The 20,804-nt window shown below is 39.3% G+C and overlaps 2 protein-coding genes and 1 long non-coding RNA gene across 11 annotated transcripts in view; 1 reads left to right on the top strand and 2 right to left on the bottom strand.

Annotated features, from left to right (window-relative positions):
• The window catches only part of Tbrg1 (transforming growth factor beta regulator 1), a 39,839-nt gene extending 35,390 nt beyond the window's left edge, over nt 1-4,449 (bottom strand). For 7 of the 8 annotated variants that reach the window (XM_071616806.1, XM_071616811.1, XM_071616810.1 and 4 more), the window contains exons 1-5: nt 4,087-4,449; nt 2,473-2,543; nt 1,623-1,855; nt 587-723; nt 144-290 (exon numbers count right to left, since the gene is read on the bottom strand). In XM_071616806.1, coding sequence (XP_071472907.1) covers nt 144-290; nt 587-723; nt 1,623-1,855; nt 2,473-2,543; nt 4,087-4,173 — 675 coding nt within the window. In that variant the 5' untranslated portion in view covers nt 4,174-4,449. Of the gene's footprint in view, nt 1-143; nt 291-586; nt 724-1,622; nt 1,856-2,472; nt 2,544-4,086 lie in introns of those variants that run through there. The other variant, XM_071616813.1, reaches the window with a different exon arrangement.
• Nucleotides 4,450-4,558: 109 nt separating this feature from the next.
• Nucleotides 4,559-20,184, top strand: LOC139706910 (uncharacterized). 2 transcript variants are annotated; one of them, XR_011708617.1, is made up of 4 exons: nt 4,559-8,616; nt 10,350-10,514; nt 16,795-17,020; nt 19,585-20,184. It is a non-coding gene; the product is annotated as an uncharacterized lncRNA (long non-coding RNA). The 2 variants fall into 2 exon arrangements; XR_011708618.1 differs by having other exon boundaries at nt 10,204-10,514.
• Nucleotides 8,110-15,262, bottom strand: Panx3 (pannexin 3). Its single transcript, XM_027945398.2, has 4 exons — nt 15,082-15,262; nt 13,720-13,862; nt 10,342-10,556; nt 8,110-8,749 (listed from the first exon to the last, which is right to left on the bottom strand). Exons 1-4 carry the CDS (start codon nt 15,260-15,262, stop codon nt 8,110-8,112), a joined length of 1,179 nt encoding a protein of 392 aa, XP_027801199.1.
• Nucleotides 20,185-20,804: the final 620 nt, after the last annotated feature.

Below are 20,804 nucleotides of genomic sequence, written 5' to 3'. Positions count from 1 at the left end.
CTGGTATCTTGGGGCTATCCAAATGGTGATTATATAGTATCCACTTTGTAAAGTGTCAGAATTGGGATACTTATTAAGTGCCTGGAACACAGAAAGGTCTTAAAAAAAGAAAAGAAAAATAGAGGTTATATTTGATCGAGTACCTGAGGCTGCACACCACCATCCTTGATCTGACAGGTATACAGACACTTCTGGTCTGGGCACTTCATGCTGGCATACACCCGAGTACTGCAATAGCCCACAGGGTAGATGGCATTCTCATCATGGAAGCCAGGTCGGTCGGTGATGATCTATAAAAAAGATTTCCCCAACCTGGGATTGAGGTCACTGAGGATTTAGAAGTTGTGTTTATGGAGGTAGTCTTTAGAACCACTTTGGGTTATAAAGAATGACTGAAATCACATAGAGAATAGAGAAAGTGTTGGCTGTGTAGCAGACAAATCTGACCTGGTTTCATAGGGATTGGAGATTTTCTGGGGTTGGTATGGATCAGCAAGGGGCTGCTAATGGGAACCAGGAGGGAAGGCTCAACCCCATTCCCAGATTTTTCTGATTCTCCTCTCTATATGTTGCTGGTCTCACTCACCTCCCCCAGGCTATATACTGTTAGACCCCCTAGTCCGATGGGGAACACAGGCCGTCCTGAGGGATCCAGGGCAATGGGCTGAACCAGCTTGCGAGCACCTCCCTCCATTTTCTTTTTCTTGGATGTTTTCTTCAGAACTGAAACGCAAATCTGGGGTCACCCACTTTAGGCCCCTCCCAAAAGCTGAGGGAAAGGGAAAAATTTATACATGGAATGCTAAGGGTAATAAGTCAGCCTTGGTATTATATAAGATGCTCCTTGACTCAGGATGGGGTTATGTACTGATAAACCCATCGTAAGCTGAACAAAGGATAAACTGAAAATGCATAAAATTAACCTAACTTACCAAATATCATGGCTTAGCAATACAGCACAGTGTGGTATATCAGGTGTTTCCTTTTATGATTGTGTAGCTGACTGGAGCTGTGGCTTGCTGCCACTGCCTAGCATGGAACTAGAGCATCACACTATACATATTGCTATTCTCGGAAAAGATCAAAATTCAAAGTATAGTTTCTACTAAATGCATATTGCCTTCACATCCTGTAAAATTGAAAAATCATTAAGCTGAACCACTGTAAGTCTGGGACCATCTATATTCACTGAATTCACTATTTCCCCCCTTTCCCAAAGCCTTGAATATCTTTCTAATGTGCCCCTAGATGGTAACCAATTTTAATATTAGTGCTTAGGAGCTAAAGCATTACATTTTTAAGTCTTCTTCATTTGTAAAATCAGAAATTTCTCAAGCTAGTAGTGTGCTCAAAAGGCCACCTAGCCCACTTCCCTGCCTCTCGGAAAGACTGAAGCAAATTTAACCCTGAGAGCTGGGGGAAGAGGGAAAGAGGGGGTCTCAGTCTGCTCCCTTAGACATTTAACCAGGTCTAACAAGAATCTATTCATCCAAGGTGGCTCTAATAAGATACTTACTTCTCAAGGGACTTTAAAAAGTGTTTATGTGGCCATATGTCTACCAGTCAGTAACAGGTCTGTCATCAGTAGCTAAGCCACGGGAGCAACTGATAACACAATGTACCTTCCAGTTTGCTGTTCTCTTTGCCTTTTTCTTTTTTCTCCTTCTTGGATTTCTTCCCAAATGGTTCCTCTGCCCCAGTGCTGGGCCCAGAAATGGGTCCAGCTCCCTGTATAGTTCCCACAGAGCTGGCCACACCATAAGTCAGGGGCAAACTGGAGCTGTGGGAAGGAGCTGCAGCCTGTATTTCTCCTTCAGTTAGAGCCTGAAGTTGAAGGAGCTTCTTTAGCAAGTACCTGAGGTTGGGAAGGAAAGGGAGCAGAGGTATGAACTTCCATTTTGTCTCAATTCAATACTTCACTCAAACACCAGAAAAAGCCAGAATTATATACAAAGATTATCACACTCATAAAAATAAGATTCATATTGAACTCTCAAAATAACAAAGTCCCAGAAGATAATCAATACTTCAAGAAACAAGGATAAGATTGTAGCTTTTCTCTCTTGTATCTGGAGGACTCCTCTACCTTAAAGTTGGAAAGTGTCAGGTGTCTGAAGGGCATATACCATCAGTCGGATGTATATATATTCATTGTGCTTTGTATAGAGAAGTAAAGATTGAACAAATATTTGTAGAATATTATCCCTTGGCTATTTGGGAGTTATAATAAGATTACTTATTAGATGGCAAGAAGACTCAGAAAGATGAGTAGAGGAGTTGTCTCATCATCATGGTCCAACATGACTTCAAGGTTTGGGAACCAGTTCCACAGATTTTTTTTCTCTATACTTGATCAAGCAGTCAAGGGGTTGTGCAGTACATAAAAATCCAACAGGAGAAAATTCCCAAGAGCAATTACTCTATGTTAATCACAAAAAATGTGATTCTGAACACAAAATGAAGTCAGCTCACCTTCTTTCTTCTTTTGCTTTAAGAAATTTTTCCTCAAGACGAGCAATTTCATCACAAATAGCAGCATTTTCCTTTAAAAAAAAAAATTTAAACACAATAAAATAAAATAAATAAGAGGTTAAATCATTGTTCTGGGAACAGTATCCATATTTCAAACCAAGGACTGTTGTTGCTGGATAAGAAGAGCTATTCTATGTTCCAGACAAGCTATAAATAAATCTCTACGGAAAGTCAGGTTCTATTATAGGTAGGGTAATTATATATTACCCACACTGAGACACCTTTGAGTGAAAAGGGGCCACTATTAATAATACAAGAACAATATGGTAAAGTAGGACTGTCCCTGGTAAACCAAGATAGATGGCCAAGTTAATTAGAATAACTATTAGCAGAGAAAATGGCATACTAAATAAATTCATACTATTACATAATTATGAGAACTATGTCTGGGAGCTTTGGTTTTTGAGAGACAAAGAAAATCTAACTCAAAGCATCCCATAATTATACCCTAAAGTGACAAACTGGAATGAAGTCAAATCTAGTGTTTAAAATTCCTAAACTTTATAATTTATTTGTATATATTCCAGTGCCATCTTTCCAATGACTCAATCTCTTAAGCACCAATTGTGAAGGAAATGTTCCATTCCAGATGTCCCACAGATGGAACCTCCAAGTTTGAAAGTTCAAAGCAGTATCCTTTTTCTTCACACAACCTCCTTCATGACTTTGGCATATGGGGGATAAAAGAAACAATCAGATGTCAAGTTCTCTTAACTTTAATTTTCTTATTTTTATCCAATGCACAGAGAAAATGCTGAATGAATATTTTTGGAAGGAGTATTCTAATTTACAAACTCTTATGCTTCCAAGAATGCTAAGAGTTGTTTAAGCTTTTGGTAGAATGAAGGGATAAACTATTGATTCAGATGTGAGGGAACATTCGAGGACTCCACCCCTATTTCCAGGCATAAAGGCAAATCAGAATGTTGTAACACAAAGTTATATCAGACAAACCAGTTTATTCATTTAATAAACTTTATACCCCGAAGATAAAGAAAGGCAGGAGCAGAAGGCATGATGTATGAGTGGGAGTTAAGAAACACCTAGGAGACTCAAAGTGGCTTACAAGACAGAAATTATTGAAAGGTTCATGTGCCTGTTTAGTTAAGGGATCAGTTATGGGACAGTGGGGGTACCTGGGAAATATGCTGTGTAGTGGAATTTATAAAGCGGAATTGATTTAAGCTGGAGTGAAGGCTCTGACACAGTGCCCTTGGGCAAATCGTCCCTGAGCTTCAGGGTTCAACAGTGCCTAATTCTCAGGCATTTCTGAGAGTTCTGCAGTAATAACGATAATGATTAAATAAAATTTATTGGCAGACCTTCTGAGTACCAAGCAATTTTTCATTTAATCTCCAGTAGGGTAACTAGCTTTCATTTACAGACGAGAAAACAGGATGAGGAAAATTATGTATTTTATCCAAGGAGTAACAAGTAGTAACGTATACTGAAAAGCTAACATTGTCACTCTGGGAGGGGAATCAGCCTGGGGAAAGATTTCACTAGGAAGCAAAGTTTCGAGGCGGAGGCGTGCTGAATGACCGTCAGACTCACAAACACCGTGGCCTTGGCCGCTTTTCGCAGCCGCAGGTACTTCAGCCGGTACTTCTCGTTCTGGCTCTTCTTCGGGAGCTTTTTCATCCTGGCCTTGCTGGAGTGCAGCGGGGCCAGCGGCGACGAGGCCAGGCAGACCAGAGGCTCATGGTCTGGCCCCACTACGGGGACTCCAGGATGAGGCCGACATCAGCTCCGAGGCCTACTGGCGGGGAAGAGCGCGGGCTTTGTCTGCTCTAGTCTGGCGAAATAGGGCCTGCACGATACTAGCTCTACAGGATGTCCTCAAGGAGGACTACAGGGTCACAAACTTTGCAGCGGAACCGGCAGCCGGCGCTTTCTAACACTTCCGCGTCTGTCTCGGAAGTAAGCCCCGCCGGAAGTTGCGTAATGACGCCGGCTGCGTGTAATTTCCTGGGCGGGAGCTCAAGGTGCTCCCGCGAGGCAGATTCTGGGACTGTGAGGAGTGGAGCGCAGTTTTGTGGAGGGTGTGGGACGTGGAGCGCTGGAAGGGGCGGCGGCGTTAAAGGACAGTCGGTGACGCTGTGTCTTAGCGCGTAGCGGAGGAAAACTATTGCTGAGTTACGGCGCGAGTAAATAAAAACCTATCATCGTGAACTCTAGGTCGCGCTTTCCCAGGCCACTGCCTTTCAACACCTGTTTTTCATATTTCATCCTGACCCGCCTTCTTGGGTTGTAGGAAATAACCTGGACGCAAGTGCTGGGACTGCTTCTTTATGCAGTTCTCAAACATGTTTCCTATGTTCTGATTTTCCTAGAGCTAAGACCACGGTAAATAGAAACACTTGGCTCTTTCATAGTTTTGAATCTAGTGGGGAAGGTGAAAGATTTTTCTTTTGTTTTTTTGAGGGTTTGCCAGTTCGTTATTTTTATTTATGGAAGATTTAACTAGCAGTTTTAATACTAGCACAAAGTAGGCACTTATTAGATGTTTTCTTAATGAAAGTGTGTTTCTGAACATATCCTTTCATAGTTCTAACTTGATAACCATGCTCTATGTGAAATTACCAAATAAGGAAGATATAGTGTACAAAACTATCAAGTGCCTAAGGCCAAATGGCAGGATTACATTCTTTTAGCAGTGCCGCTAACTAATTGAGTGAGTCACTGGTTCATAGTTGTTTTTGTCTTATAACAATATATCTAAAATTATGAGGTGATTGGGATTTCTAATCTGTACTGATAAAAAGTATAATTACCGTTCAACATTTGAAATGTATATTTCTAGAATCAAATATGGAAATTCAGGAAAATATGTTACATAGTTAATAAGTTAGCTGAAATTACTAGAGAAAAATGTTATAACACTAATATGAATAACATAACCAGAAGTCAATAAAAGGTATAGAATTGATTCATTTCCGAAAATTGTAAAAATGGTGACAGAATCTTGCTTCCGCAATGGTTTAGTATAAAGCTTATGGAAGTTTTTTTTTTTTTTTTTTTCATCCATGTTGTAAGTTGCCCTTGTTGGACTTGACTGGGTGTTAACAAGACAGCTCAAAAGTACCTAACAAGGCCATGTACATTCAGTTTTGGCAACTTCCAGGACCATTTCCAGCTCACAAAATACCCAAATTATGCCTTTTAATAATATATACAGGAATTTTACCTTGGAACCTGAAAATAGCCTCAGTAAAAGAAAAAGACTTTTTTTTTCTTTTAAAAATTCATATTTGCTAACTCTGTAGTTTATTTGCTGTCCTGCTGTGTTTGTCCCTGTAGGCTTTCAGATCTGACTTTATTTGTATCATTCATCTTCTACAGGTATCTTACTTATCCAGTGGGAAGGGAAGTGCCATCCTTTTCTTAGTTTTCAGGCTTCTCTGACCAATGGACTTCAATGGAATTAGTTTAAAAATGTTTATTGTATCTTCTTCATTACAACTTTATTTTTTTACAATTCTAAAACACTTCTTGCAAATTTTAGAAATTTAAAGTAGAAATGTAGAAATTTAAAAATTAAAAACAAGGAGGATTAAAAACAAAATTTATGGGACTGGGAATGTAGCTCAATATTAGTTCTCTTGCCTAGCATTCAGGGGCCCTGGAGTTGATCCCCAGCTCTTCAAAGGAAAAAAAAAATCATTCTGGAGGCTTGATCACATAATTCAAGTTAAAATTTTGATTCGCAGCACTGCAAAACAACAAATACAAACATACACAAACTAAATTTATAATGCTGCAACTTATGGAAAACTACTCCTAACGTGTTAATTTTTTTCATGAATTTTTATGTAGGTTAGACCATACTAAATGCTAGGTTTTCTTTTTGCTCATTTACTGTGATTATCATTATTTTACAGTGTTATGACTTCTTCATAAATATAATTTATTTTTTTCCCAGTGCTGGGGATTGAACCTAGGGCCTTGCACATATAGGTAAGTGCTTTAGCACTGAGCTACATCCTTAGCCCTGTAAGCATAATTTTAAGTGGCTAGTCAATATTACAGTGTGTCTGTATTCTATTTTCCATAAGTATTTTGCTGTTCTTTGACTGTTTGGTTAATTGCTGTGAATTGCATCTTTGTGCACAGGATTTTTTCCATTCAAAGGCTGGATTTGCATGCTGCAAAGAATGTGGTGCTACTGAGCATTCTTTTACTAATTTGTGTAGAAGAATTTTTATTTTATGACCCAACCTTTAGCAAACTTAAGGCAAGTGAATTGGCGATATTAATACAATGTAGTAAATTTATTTCAGAGGTAGGTTTTGTTTGATATGGCAGCACCCAGTAAGGAAAGAAGGGATTAAACAGGAAGGTTTTTTGAAGGAAATGTGTCCAGGTACACTCTGAAGGAGAAGTAGTGGTTGGCTTAGTGAAGAACAGAGGAAGGTCTCCCAGGCAGTGGAGACAATATATTAAAAAACTGAGCATCAGGAAAAGCCCAGGAACTGCAAGTGGCTGATACAAGTGAAAGCTGTATGGGAAGCAAGAGGAGAGACTGAAGTAGTGGGCAGGTTTTAGATCATGAAAGGCTTTGTGTAGCAACTGAAGAGGTGGATTTCTTAATGACAATAGAAAGTCATTAATGAATGTCTGTACATCATCAGTGTTTGCTTTTTAAAGGTAATTTAAGTTAGAAGCAACATAGCTTTTTTACTTATATGAAGAAAGGAGGGTCCATGCAATGATTTTTCTGAAGAAGTGATAATATGCAGCTTTAAAAAGAAATATAAAATGTGAGACATCATTGTATTGTGGGCTGAATACCATGGAACTGGATCAAGGATCCATTAAATCCAGACATAGAATTTGGAGTTAGGTATAAGGATGGATTGATGAATAAGAGAAGGAGAGGAGGGGCTCAATAGTACTTTACTGTTTATCCTGTGTAGTTCTAAATGGTTGCTATTTAGTGGCTGTATGTGAAGGTATAGTAGCCCATAATCCCAGTCCTTGGTGAAACGAGTCCTTGATTTCGATGATGAAAAGTGTATCTAGACATTTCAAGACGTTTCTTATGGCTATGCATGGTCCTGCCTCTCTTGTCTTAAACTCTAAGACCAGATTATAAATTGAAGCCATCATTGTCTCTTGGATTATTTTACAGACCACAAAGGGCCTGGTAAGGCTGATGAATTCCCCAAAGCAGTCTGGGCAGATTCCTAGGATTTTAGGCCACACCAAAGAGTTTCACATCTTTATTAATCTCTTACCAGATTGCTCTACTTTCTCTCTTGGGGGAAGTCCACGTATGCATCCTAGAAGGTCTATGGAGTGAATATAGTAAGGAGAACTAGTCTTTATAAATAGCCTTTAGAATCTAATTTTTTAGTTCTTTGACTCTTCAATTCCACCTTTCACATTTGTTTCTGTATATTGATTTTATCTTCTTAACAGATAAAGGTTATGTAAGTCAGGTGAATCCAAGCTTGGCAATGCTAAAGTAGATATTTTTTTTTTTTTTTTGTGTATTGCTGTATGTGACTTTTAAAGATGGTGAAAGACTTTTGCTTTCTACAGAATTTCTCATTGCGTGGTTTCTTTATAAACTATCTATGGATGTTCATCACACATCTGTTGGGTGAGATGTTTGGGTTTTGAGGGTTCTAAGCCAGCCAGTAACGTCATGAAATCGACCACTGTGTCAATGTTATGCTTCTGGATGGTTGTGTCCTTCAACACACATAAGACACTCAACCAGCTAAAAGAGATGAGCTCAGAGATGTTGGCTCGGAGGAAAAGAAGAATTACATTGAGGTCATTGATTGGGCATCCCAGCATCTTTCTGCTGAGGAGATCAAAAGCTGGGAGCATCTCATATACAGATAGGAGTCGTTTGTCCCATTGACACAGCCGTGTGAAGTTGTATATTATCACAGGAACCAATAAGGTGTATATTGCTGCACTGGAGAGGCTGACAATCTGAAAAATGGATAGGGAGGTCAGCCTGCATGTAATCAGGTCAGGAACATGGGTTTCATCATGTAGTAACCCTGCCTTGATGGAGCAGCTGAATTCTTCTTGGAAGAAGACATCCAGATGAAAGTGGCCAAGGTACAGGTATGTGGCTGAGGTAAAGAGGAGCAAAAGGGAGTTCCTCAGGAGGTAGGTGGCCACTAGTGAATGTGAGCGCTGCTTACATGCCAGGTACCGCTCTAGTAGGGGGAATTCAAAGTATCGTTCTTTTCGGGCCCTGCACAGGGAAAGAAAGGAGGAAAGTTAGGAAGCACCATATGTAGAACCATATCCCAAGAGTCATGTGGGAAACTAACAAATATGTGCATTCATTATGGAATTCTTGGTTAATTGAAGATCTGCTTTCCCCAAGCATAACCATGATTCTTCTCCCAAAAGATGTAAGTATAACTCATTTCTCCAAGTACTGAGTACAATGTGATAAACCTGGGGGATGATTGATGAATAATGAACGATCACTTTGGATTTTTGCCCAGCAAGTCATACACTAAAGCTGTAAGCAGAAATAGGACCCTTTGGAAGCAATAGGCTAATAAAATTAGCACTGGATTGGGAGTCTAAATGTGTTCTAGATCTTGGCTGTGTACTCTCTGTATGGTTTTTGGACCAGTTCATTTATTTTATACAAACGAGTGTGCTGACAAGTATTTGCTGAGAATTGTGGTGTTCAGGTAGGTAAACCAGTCTCTGTTCCAAAGAAGCTTAGAGTCTTGTTGTGAGGGAAGGAGTAGACAAAACATGCAAATATTCAATGAAATTAACACTTGATATGTTGCTAAATTGATTGATACAAACCATAGTCATTACAAAAGTTAGGAGATGGAGTAACAGTGCAGGTTGGAATGTGCAGAAAACTTTACAAGAGAATACTGGCTTAAAGCTGGGCTTCAAAAGATAGAGGGGAACTTTTTAGAGAGTATATAGTGTGTGCATAAATGTGAAACAATATGATTTCAAATCATGGCTCAATTATGGTCACTCTATTTAAAGCTACTGTTAATTGTTCAGCTTTCCAGAACCCCTTCCCCTGTTTTACTTTTTCTTCATACTAGTTATCATCCCCTAATGTATTTTACTGGTGTGTTCTACTTTTTGTCTGTTTTCCCTCTAGTAAATATAAGCTCCACATGAATAATGATAGCTTTGTTGCCCCCCCCCCCCCATGTATCCAAAGCACCCAGTATAGTCTCTGATACTCAGATGTATGAATAATGCACTAAATAAATGATTTTTTTTTCCAGTGGAAAAGAGGGAGACTGCTTAGGTAGAGTGAAAGGTTTCTGTCATCTGGTTGAGTATCCCTTATTTAAAATGCTTGGGACCAGAAGTGTTTCAGATTTTGAAGTTTTTCAGGTTTGAGAATATTTGCATAGATTTTACTAAAAATACTCAAAAACTTTTCGATTTTGACCATTATGGATATTGGATTTTTGGGTTTGGGAAATACTCAATGTATAGTTAGTTAGATGCTTGAAAAAGTAGTTGGATATGTTGAAGCAAATATTTAGGAGATTTTGGGTAGTTTTGGTAGATCTGGGAGGAGCTATTTAAGGTTTCTGAGAAGAGGAATAGTGTATAGAAGTGGGTATTTTAGAGAGATTAATCCCTTTGTGGCTCAGAGTGTTCATCTGTAAACTGCAGGTAGCAGGCCTTTCTCTTCTCTCTTTACAGGAATGACAGTTCATGAGATGATGGTAACTTTGCTCCCTTAAGAAAGATAACATAGAGGACATTTTAAAGATTATGGTGCATGGGTACCATTTTATGCTTAACTGCATTCTTCAAGAAAAGACTGAAAAAACAACTCACTTTTCCAGTTCATCCCAGAAGACAAGCGGGTCAGAGCTCTTCTGCCGGATCTTCAACATGTGCTGCACCAGGCGGATGGAACGATTATAGGATTTGTCTAGTTCGCTGATGATGAACAGCAGATCTGAGCTGAGGGCTGGAACAGCTGCATACTGCCACAGCAGTACTGGCAGGTACATGGCCATGGCCAGGGCCAGAAGGGAGTAGGGGAGGGCCTGTAGGACAAAAGTTGGCTGAACAGGTGGCTCAGGGTGTTGAGCCTTGAGTGACCGTACTAAGTGAGGGCTTTTTTCTCCCCAGTTCCTATTTCAGAAGGGGAAGACAGCATGGAAAGTGGGCCACCTAAGGCTCTCTATCAATATGAAAGAATATAATGAGGTCCAGTAGGAAAGGGATGGCAGATCTTCCTGTTCCCCACATTCATATAGTTTTTCTGATCTGTGGTCTATCTAGGGCTCCAGGGGAAGAGAAAGAGCGAGAATGAGAGGGCATGGGATATGTGTGTGTATGTGTATCTCTATCTCCCTTCTTGTTCCCTCGCAAATGTGTTGGGGTGAGTAGATGGCCTGAGGTTACAGCCAACAGTGCCATGTCATCCTAGGCCATGTCAACAATGGCCATAGCCATGTCATTTCTTCCATGTAGCCTTCCCTGACTTCTGTAATGTACACTGGTATTTTCGCATCTTTGCAATTTTTGGTAATGCCAAATTACACCATCAGAAACCATCTTGGAATTCTTTTGGGGTTGTTTCATGTATATAGATCTGTGAACTGACTTTCGGAAATGCATAAGCCTTGTCTCTTTAACTATACTATTAGCTACATGGGATAGGGGACTGAGATGGGTTGAATTGTATTTATGTCTCCCTCCCCAATATGTGGGCATCTCAATCCTTAGAACCTCCGCATGAAATCATATTTGGAAGTATGGTTGTTGCAGATATAATTAGATAATTTAAAATAAGATTAAACTGGAATAGGGTAGGCTCCTCATCCATTATGACTGATGTTTTTTACGTACACACATACATCATGTGAAGAGGTGCACACAGGGAGAACACCCAAGGTGATGAATCTATAAGCCAAAGAGAAGGGCCTTGAAGATCCATTCTTCACAACCCTCAGAGGATCCAATCCTACTGACACCTTGATTTTAGACTTTTGACTACTAAAACTATGAGACAGTACATTTCTGTCCTGTAAGCCAAAGTTTGTGGTACTTTATTATAGCAGCATTAACAAACTATAATAAGAACTTTTCCTTAGATTTCTTCATCATACTTAAACCCTAAACTGGGTTGGGCCTACTATTTTGCTCACAGAAAATTCTCTACTTGTAAAGGTTTCTAAGGTCATGTTTTTGGTAGGCACTTAGCATTCATTATTTTATTTGCTTTTCACAAAGATGCTATCAGGTAGGTATGATTAGTATCTTTTTTTTTTTAACAGATAAAGGAACTGAAGTATGAGAAGATTAAGTGCTTGTACAGGGTTACACACCCAGGAGGGGTGACAGGATTTATAGCTGGGCTGGGTGATTTGGGAGCATATTCCCTTAATGACTACTTGACCAATACCTTCTCCTAATCTAGGGATGTTTTTTCCTTTTAGAAGAGAGTTTGGAGAGAAAAAAGGAGGGTATGGATTTGATTGCATCTGTGTGTGTGTGCGTGCCCTTGCTTTCTGAACTAAGGAAGGAAGGTTAGGAATATGAGGATACAAGAGAAAGAATCTTTTCACTCCTGTCCAAGAAATAACTTTCCTTGAAACTAAGCTCTTTACCTTTGTGGAGTGTTTCTATAGGTTTGAGGTGGAGTTGGAGGATCTGGGTTTAGAGAATTTCCCATTGACTTTGATGATCAGGTATCTGATTTTTTCTTGACTTGTAAATCCCCTCTGTGACATCTTGAACTTGTTACCATCTAATTTCTGCTTGAACTGCCAGTGGCAGAGGCCTTCTGGTCTCTCTCCATTGTCTCTATCCTTCTATCCTAGAAGTATGGTATTTGGAGGCCTTGTTAGTGATCATCACTAAGAAATCACTACCCTTGAATGACTTCTGACAAAACATGGTGAACTGAACAGACATGTTACCATTGTTCCCTCATAAAACCCATTAACAGCTGGAAATGGAAGCACACGCCTATAATCCCAGTGGCTCTAGAGGCTGAGGCAAGAGGATCGCAAGTTCAAGGCCAGCCTCAGCAATTTAGTGAGACCCTGCCTTAAAATAAAACATAAAAAGGACTGGGGATGTCAGTCAGTGATAAAGTACCTCCAGGTTCAATCCCTAGTACAATAAATAAATAAATAAATAAATAAAACAAACCCACTAGCATGACAATAAAATATTAAAAAGAAAGACAAGATTTTAAAGGACAAAGAGAATTGGAGAGGCTGGACACATGGCTGTAATCCCAATGACTCAGGAGGTTGAGGTGGGAGGATCACAAGTTTGAGGCCAGCCTGGGCAAGTTAGCAAAATCCTGTCTCAAAATAAAAAATAAAATGGACCAGAGACGTGAATGGTAGAACTCCCCTAGGTGCAAGTCCTTAGTACCAGGAGAGGAAACAAACAAACAAATAAGCAAACAAAAACAAAACAGGAGAGGAGATGAGGAACAGAATATTGGAAAGCTAGAAATCAGAAGACACCAGCATGTGGGGAGAGTGGGGAGTTGAGGCAGGGAAAAGAGAGCTATTTGTACCTCAGAGCCAGAAAGGAATTGGAGATATGGAAGAACTTGAGCAATGAGCATGTAGGAGGGCTAACAGCAGAAAATTGAAAAATCTGTGTTGAGAAATAGACCAGAAGTTCTTTTCTGTAATGTTATGCATTCCGGCAACCAACCTGGCCCTTCCTGACAGGATAGAAGTTTACTGTGTAGAGATTAAACGAGATTAAACTCTGTATTTGAGCTTACTGAGGGCAGAGGAACCATACTGAGAATGGGGGATCAGCTGAATGAATACTGAGTAGTGAGTTCCCAGAGTGCTGACAACCAGGCTTAAAACCAATTGCGCCCTGCCCATCCCCACAGTTTAAGAACTGAATGACTCGTCTCAGAGAGTAGTGATCAGCCCAAGAAAAGGATAAAAGATATTTGAGTTTTTTTTTTCTCCCTCAATGGAATAGACCCAAGGGATCACCTTCAGCTAAAGGCTGCTTGTCGACAAGCTTCACCCACTGGTACAAGGCATCCAGTCAGATAAAAGTGGGCAGCTGAAGATCAGCAGAATTTGAAGAATGCGTGAACATGAAAGTCAGCCATTGGGGCAAGATGGGGGAAGGAGGTGAGAAGGAATATAATGATAACACCTCTCTCTCCTGCCACCCTGCTCTGAAGCCAGGAATGACAGTCTCTGTCTGCTTTACCTTGTGGGGCCAGAGAGATTTTATCTTGTACCGGCCAGCCTCATCCTGTTCATGGTGAACCAGGGAGTCCCAACAGGAACTGTCCACATATGCAGCCTGCCGGACACTGAAGTTACTTGGAGAAAAGCAGCTGATTGGAGACCCTGGAATAAGAATACAACTTTGAGGCAGCATTGAGTTGGAAATGGGAATGCGAATTTGAAGGGGCCACTGTCTAAGGGTTTTGTAGAGGTCACCTTCACAACTCTGAATTTATGTGTGTGGCCGACACTATCTTCCCATGCTCTAGTTTTCTGGGGTTGGCACTGCTGTGTCTTGGGAGGACAGGGCATGACAGGATAGCTCCCTATTGTTTGGCTTTTGCCTGTCAGTGTACTGTCTCAGCCTGGTCTGATTATTCTTTTCTCTCAAATTCCACCCCCCCCCACCCACCCCCCCCCGCCGGATTCCCAGGGGATGGGGTATCCCTACACACCTGCAGTTTCTCACCAGACTTGCAGTGTGATGGTGGTATCTCCTTCCTGAAAAAGCTGACATCGTTTAGATTGTAAAACATAGAGGATTAATTACCTGAACTTCTGAACCCAAAGAGAAAGGACAGGCAATTGGTACTAGAAGGAAAGTAGGCTTGGGGGAGAGTCTCTTATTTTTTGTTTTTCCATCATTCTCTAGAAAGAGGTAGAGCTGGGAGCCAATACCTTTCCCCTTCTTCTGGATGTAGGCACACTTCACTGGGAAATGTAATAAGCAAATGGAATGGCCAAAAAAGAAAGCCAGAAGTCCCAGTTCTCAGGAAATCCATATGCTTTTTAATAGAGGTAGTGGATTTGTGGGTAAATTCAGTACCTAAAACACCATAAACATGTAGTTTCTCTGTGTGTGACTGGGGTTTTTGGAGAAAGCAGTAGGTTTTTTTAGCACCTCTGAATGTGGCTGTGTCCGGCCCTTAATATATATTCTCAAATCAATAACATTGGAGGTGGATGTGTGGAGAAGGCTCAGAGGAAATAAGACACTTGTCAACAACATGGCTGATTAGGTGCTGAAAAGATTATAAGGCCCCAACCTCTATTATCTATATGCAAACTAAAGTAAAATATTAATTATGAAAGTGATACAAAACATAAGAATACTGAAATCATGACTAATTATTTCTTATTGTAAAATGTCAGAGGTGATTTTTAAAATTTTTGGTGCCTCTGCTTTGCTGGTGTCCTAAACTCATGCATGGTCTGTCCTTTAGGTAATCTGGCCCAGCCCAAAGTCATGAAACCTAGTCAATGTGGGAGCCATTTATCTTCAGAGCTCATGCAAAGAATACATTGAAGTGGGGTCTCTCACTGGCTCTTGGAAACAACTTACCAGAGGAGAACTCTTGGGCAAAAGCCAGAGACATCAGCAATAAGGGGAAGCCCACAGCAACAAACTTGATCATCTGGTCCATGGGCAGTTCCAGGCGCAGTCCTTTCAGGCGGGAGCCCTTTCGGTCAGGCAGCAAGGCATCAGAGAGCATATACTCTGCAGCTGTGTGTGCCAGAGACATGATGCTATAAGATAAGGTGTTCAAGTGGGCCAAGGTGTCCCAGGTTAGTAGAATGAGGAGGTAACAGCTTTAGGCAGCTGGCTTTGAGCAGACAGTGCTGCAGCCCCAGCCTCGTGGATATCTGTGCTTGGAGCAGGCGATGTTTCTCTAAATAACTGTCTAAGCCCTGAGCCAGGCACCCTGGTAATTAGAGGGGGGCGTAGCCTCAGTAGGTCCTTGCTGGAGGAGGGTCGGGTATCACTTGTGGTTGGTGCCAGGCTGCTGTCTTTGGATTGTCTCTGAGTAGATCAAGCCTAGTGGCTTTATGCTGCCCTTTCATTAATAAAGTATTTTCAGCGGGGTGGTGAAGAGAGGAGAGCTATGGAGCTGGGCCCCCATGTAATTGGTGTGGAATTTGGGTGGGGATTGCTTAAATGTGTTAAAGGCCATAATTTTGTGGTTTGGGTGGGAATGGAGCCCCCAGGACTCAGTTATGATTTCTACCTCTATAAAGCAGTCTTTGTCCCAGTGATGAATTTTGCTCAGGGCCCAGGCTCTTTCCTAGAAGCTGCTCTGTGTTTGGTGTTAAATTTCCTTCCCTACTCTGGGCTTCTTCCAAAACATTTCAACCATGTATTTAAAATTTCCAATTCCATTTTAGCCCTGTAAGTTCTCTAGACAATTGGGGGATACATGGCAGTGATGAATAATAGAAAGAGTATGACCTTTGAAGATTGGAAGGAAAAGTCTTTCTGTGGAGACTAGCAGTGCTCACTTTTTAATTTAATCTTAATTTTGGGCAAGTCACTTTGTCTCAGTTTTCTCATTTCTCAAGTGGAAGTATGTTAGAATCTTACAAGATTGTGGGGGAACTGATTAAGATCATTATATGTGAAGGTTCACAATAGATTGTAAAGTATAGGGCAAGTGCTGTGGTTTGGATAGGTGACCCTCAAAGGCCCATGTGTTAAAGGTTTGTTCATTAGCCTGTGGTGCTACTGAGAGGTAGTGGAACCTTTTTAGAAATAAAGCCTAGTGGAAGGAGGTTAGGTCACTGGAGTATGTCCTTGAAGGGAATATTGGGACCCCAGCCACTTCCTGTTTCTCCCTTTTGCTTCCTGGCTGCCATGAGGTGAGCAATTTCTTCCCTACACTCCTGTCATGATGAAGTGTGCTGCCACAGGCAAAAAGCAGCAGGGGCAAATGACAATGGACTAAAACCTCAGAAACCATGAACTGAAATAAACTTTTCCCCTTATTAAGATGCTTATCTTAGGTATTTTGTCACAGTGATGGAAAGCAGAGTAATATAGCAAATGTCAACTGCTCAATTTGGTGAGTTTGGGTGGGAGAATAGGGCACTCTTGTCTCTACTATTGCTCTTCAGCTTGGGCCTTTGGCTATGTCCTTCCTATGAGGCAAGGAGTTCATGAGCTTATGCAGAACCTATGCAATATCTAAACCTCTCTTCTAGTGCAGTTGACTCTGTAATTCATGCCCATATGGCTTCAGCCTAGTTTCAGCACCTGTGTGAACCTTTTCCTCTCATGCAGCCTTTTCAAGGGAAGATTGTACTGCTGGTGTACACCCTCAGGCCTAAGGATTGGATGAATACAGAAGTTTGGATGGAATTTAGAAGTACTGAGGTGTCCATATGTGCACTTGTGAGGTTTTCTGCAAAGTGAGACTTAGCCAGGATGAGAAGAGAAGAGGATTGGGCCAGGGATCTGGAAGAGTGTGAAGATTCTAAATTTGAACCTGGCATTCCTGATCATTATGGTATGTGTGTGTTTGTGTGTGTGTGTGTGTGTGTGTTTGAGTATGTATGTATGTATGTAGGTAGGTAGGCAGGCAGGCAGGTGGAACATACTTTACTCAACAGCTTGGTTTAAAACTTCTCATGTTTTAGATATATGGTATATGGGTCTCTATTTGAATTTTTTTCCTGGTCCCACAAATGAGTAGGCTGGGCCTTCCTCTCTTCCCATTCCACAGGATAGAGGCCAACTCTGATTCAGAGTTGCTGCATGTGTACTAAATGAAATGATCCAGGTATGGGAATAGCAGAAGAAATCCTTTATTTCTATTCTCCATTACCCTCTCTACATTCTCATTTCTATATCTTTTAATTATGTGTTTTTGTCTAATGCTTATTGTTAGTTTATATGCATGTATATTTTTTTGCTTTTTAAAAATACTTATGTATTTTTGAAGTGTAATATAGAATCATTAAAATGCACATATAATAAATGTGAAGTTCAATCTATTTTCATCTGATCAAGAAACAGAATATTATTAGCATCCCAGAAACCCCCTCTGTGCACCTTCCTAATAATTACCATTTCCCAAAAGGTAATCATTATCTTAACTTTAAATAGCATAGATTTTTGCCTTTTTAAAATAGAATTATCTATGTATACTCTTTGGTACCTGGCTTGTTTTGCTGTATACATTGTATTTATGAGAATCATCCATTTTGTTGCCTGTTTTTGAACTTTATATGCAAGGATTTATATACATGTATTTTTTGTGTTTGAATTTTCTGTCTAAATTATTTTTGAGATACATCTGTGCCACTGTATGTATCAGAAATGCATTCGTTTTTATTGTATATACAACAGTTTGTTTATATATTCACCAATTGATGGATATTTGGGTTTCTGGATTCTCGATATTATAAAATAATATTGCTTTGTGAACATTCTCAGGTGTTTTATGGTGAATACATGTATGTCTTTATGTAGGGTACATACTGAGGAGGATTGCTGGATCATAACACAATGCATATGTTTATAGTTTTCCAAGTGGTTACATCATTGTACACTTTCACCAACAGTTTATGAGGGTTCCAGTTACTCCACATCCTTGGCATTACTTTTTTTAATTAAAAAATTTTTTTAGTCATTTTTTTGAGCTGGGGATGTGGCTCAAGCAGTAGTGCACTCACCTGGCATGCGTGTGGCCCGGGTTCGATCCTCAGCACCACATACAAACAAAGATGTTGTGTCCGCGGAAAACTAAAAAATAAATATTAAAAAATTCTCTCTCTCTCTCTCAAAAAAAATTTTTTTTAGTCATTTTAGAAGGTGTGTTAGTCAACTTTCATTGCTCTGACCAAATACCTGAGAAAAGCAGCTTAAGGGAGGAAATATTTATTTTGACTTATGCTTTCAGAGATTCATAGTCAGGTGGCTCCATTGCTTTGGATGACAGAAGGGAGGAGGGATAGAAAGGGAGGTAGGGGAGAGGGGGCAGAACGAGGGGGAAGGAGAAGAGAGGAAGCTGGTATAACATATACTCTTCCGAATATGCTCCCAGTGACCTACATTCTCCAACTTGATAATCATCATCTATAATTTTCACCACCTCCTAATAGTCCATTAAATTATGAACTCATTAATGGAATAATCCATTTATAAGATTAGAGTCCTTGTGAGACATTTATTTCCAAAAGCCCCACCTCTAAACATTGCTGGAGTGGGGACCAAGCCTTCTGTACATGAGCCTTTGGGGGGCATTCCAGATCTAAACTATAACAAAAAGTGTGTATAAGCAGTGTATTGTGGCTTTAATTTGAATTTCTCTGATGACTAATGAAATTGGCTATTTGGACTTTTGAACATCTTTTATTTTTCAATCTTATTTATTTAAAAATAAACAGTATATACTTTATATTTTTTAGTTGTTGATGGACCTTTATTTTATTCATTTATTTAAATGTGGTGCTAAGAATTGAATCCACTGCATCACACATATGAGGCAAGCTATAACACTGAGCTACAACCCCAGCCCTAAAAATAAATGATATTTTTACATACCATATTAAAATGTGTATGGTATGGCCAGACAATGGAATTAAACAGATTAATGGAAATGATTAGACTAGAGGTATGGTAACATGGATAATTCTAAAAAATATATTGAGCAAAACAACAAAAAAAGAAAGTTGCAGGGTATTTCTAGTAGAGTCATTTTTATAAACTTTTAAACATGCTAAAAAACAATGATATATATGTCTACATCTCTATATCTCTATATCCTATATATGGATATCATCTTTTATTAAGTATATGTTCAAGTCTTTTATCTGTTTTTCTTTTGCTTATTGATTTGTGGGAATCCTTTTAATATTGTGGCTATGAGGCTCCCTCTCATTGGTTACCTTTTGTCCCTCTGCATTGGTTACCTTTCATCCTCTTCATGGTGTTTATTGTGTTTCTAGAAGTTAGTGTATTATTTGTTTTTATTTATGAATAGTGCTTTAAGTATTCTACTTAAGAAATCTTTATTCCAATATTCAATAAGTTTATTTTAAAATATTTTGTTTTATATTTCTCACTTAGGCCTGAATTCATCTAGAATTGTTTTTTTTAACGAATGAGATGGAGGTGAAGGCACAGAATTTTCCGTGTGTGACTCAGCTCAATTTATTGAAAAGATGATCCGTTGCTTGTGGTAATGTACTTTTATTATTGCCATAAATCAGAATACTATCTTCTAGTTAACAGTTTGTCTTTTGGTGCTACTATTACTACATAGCTTTAACTACTGTAGCTTTATAAAAGGTCTGCAATATAAATCTCTCAGTTTTGTTTTTTCAAGATTGCTGTGGATATTCTTGACATTTTGCATTTCTATATGAACTCATCGATTTCAGGGGGAAAACCTGCCAGAATTTTTTATTAGAACTTTTAAATCTATAGCTTAATTTGGTAAAATTGAGATCCTTACACCTCAAAGCTTTCGAATCCATGAATGTAACATATCCCTCCCTTTGTTGAGTTCTTAAATTTTTGTTCATTGAAATTTTTAGTTTTCAGTGGATTTCTACACATCTTCTGTTGAATTTATATTGCTAGATATTTAATATTTATTGATATTTTTGCTAACTGAATCTTTAAAACTATTTGATTTTCTAATTGTCTATAGTATATGGAGATAAAACTGACTTTTATATAATGATTTTGTTTTTGACAAACCTGTTACATTTATTTATTGATTCTAATGTATATTCATTTGGATTTTCTATCTATATAATTATATCATCTATTAAAAATCAGTTTTTCTCTTTCTAATCTTTATGTCTTTATTTTTCTTGCCTTATTGCATTGATTAGGATCTCTAATACAATACTGAATGTAAATGTGACAGTGGATATCTTGACTTGTTCCTTAGGAAGAAAGTTTATAACATTTCACTATGGAGTTAGGATGTTTATTGTAGGCTTGACTGGGCTGCAGTATGTATTTTGAAACTCAATCAGTGGTTATTGGCTTAGAGTCTCTTCATAGGGTGCCATGGCAACTGATTTTTCCAGTGCAGGTAATCTGTCAAAGAGAGAGAGACAAACACACACACACACACCAGCTAGCCATAATGCCTCTTGTGACCTGATCTCTGAAATTGCAATTGCTACTTCTGTTTTTTTCTTTTTCACTAGGAGGAAATCATTATTTCTGGCCCACTTGCAAGGGAAAGTAAATGTGCTCTATATTTTGAAGAAGTATCAAATAATTTGGGTACTATTTTAAGCCACTATGTTATGTAAGTGAGATTTTTTTTG

Source organism: Marmota flaviventris, chromosome 9 (genome assembly GCF_047511675.1).
Source record: "Marmota flaviventris isolate mMarFla1 chromosome 9, mMarFla1.hap1, whole genome shotgun sequence".
Taxonomy (NCBI): Eukaryota; Metazoa; Chordata; class Mammalia; order Rodentia; family Sciuridae; genus Marmota; species Marmota flaviventris.
This window is presented reverse-complemented; position numbering and strand designations above follow the sequence as displayed.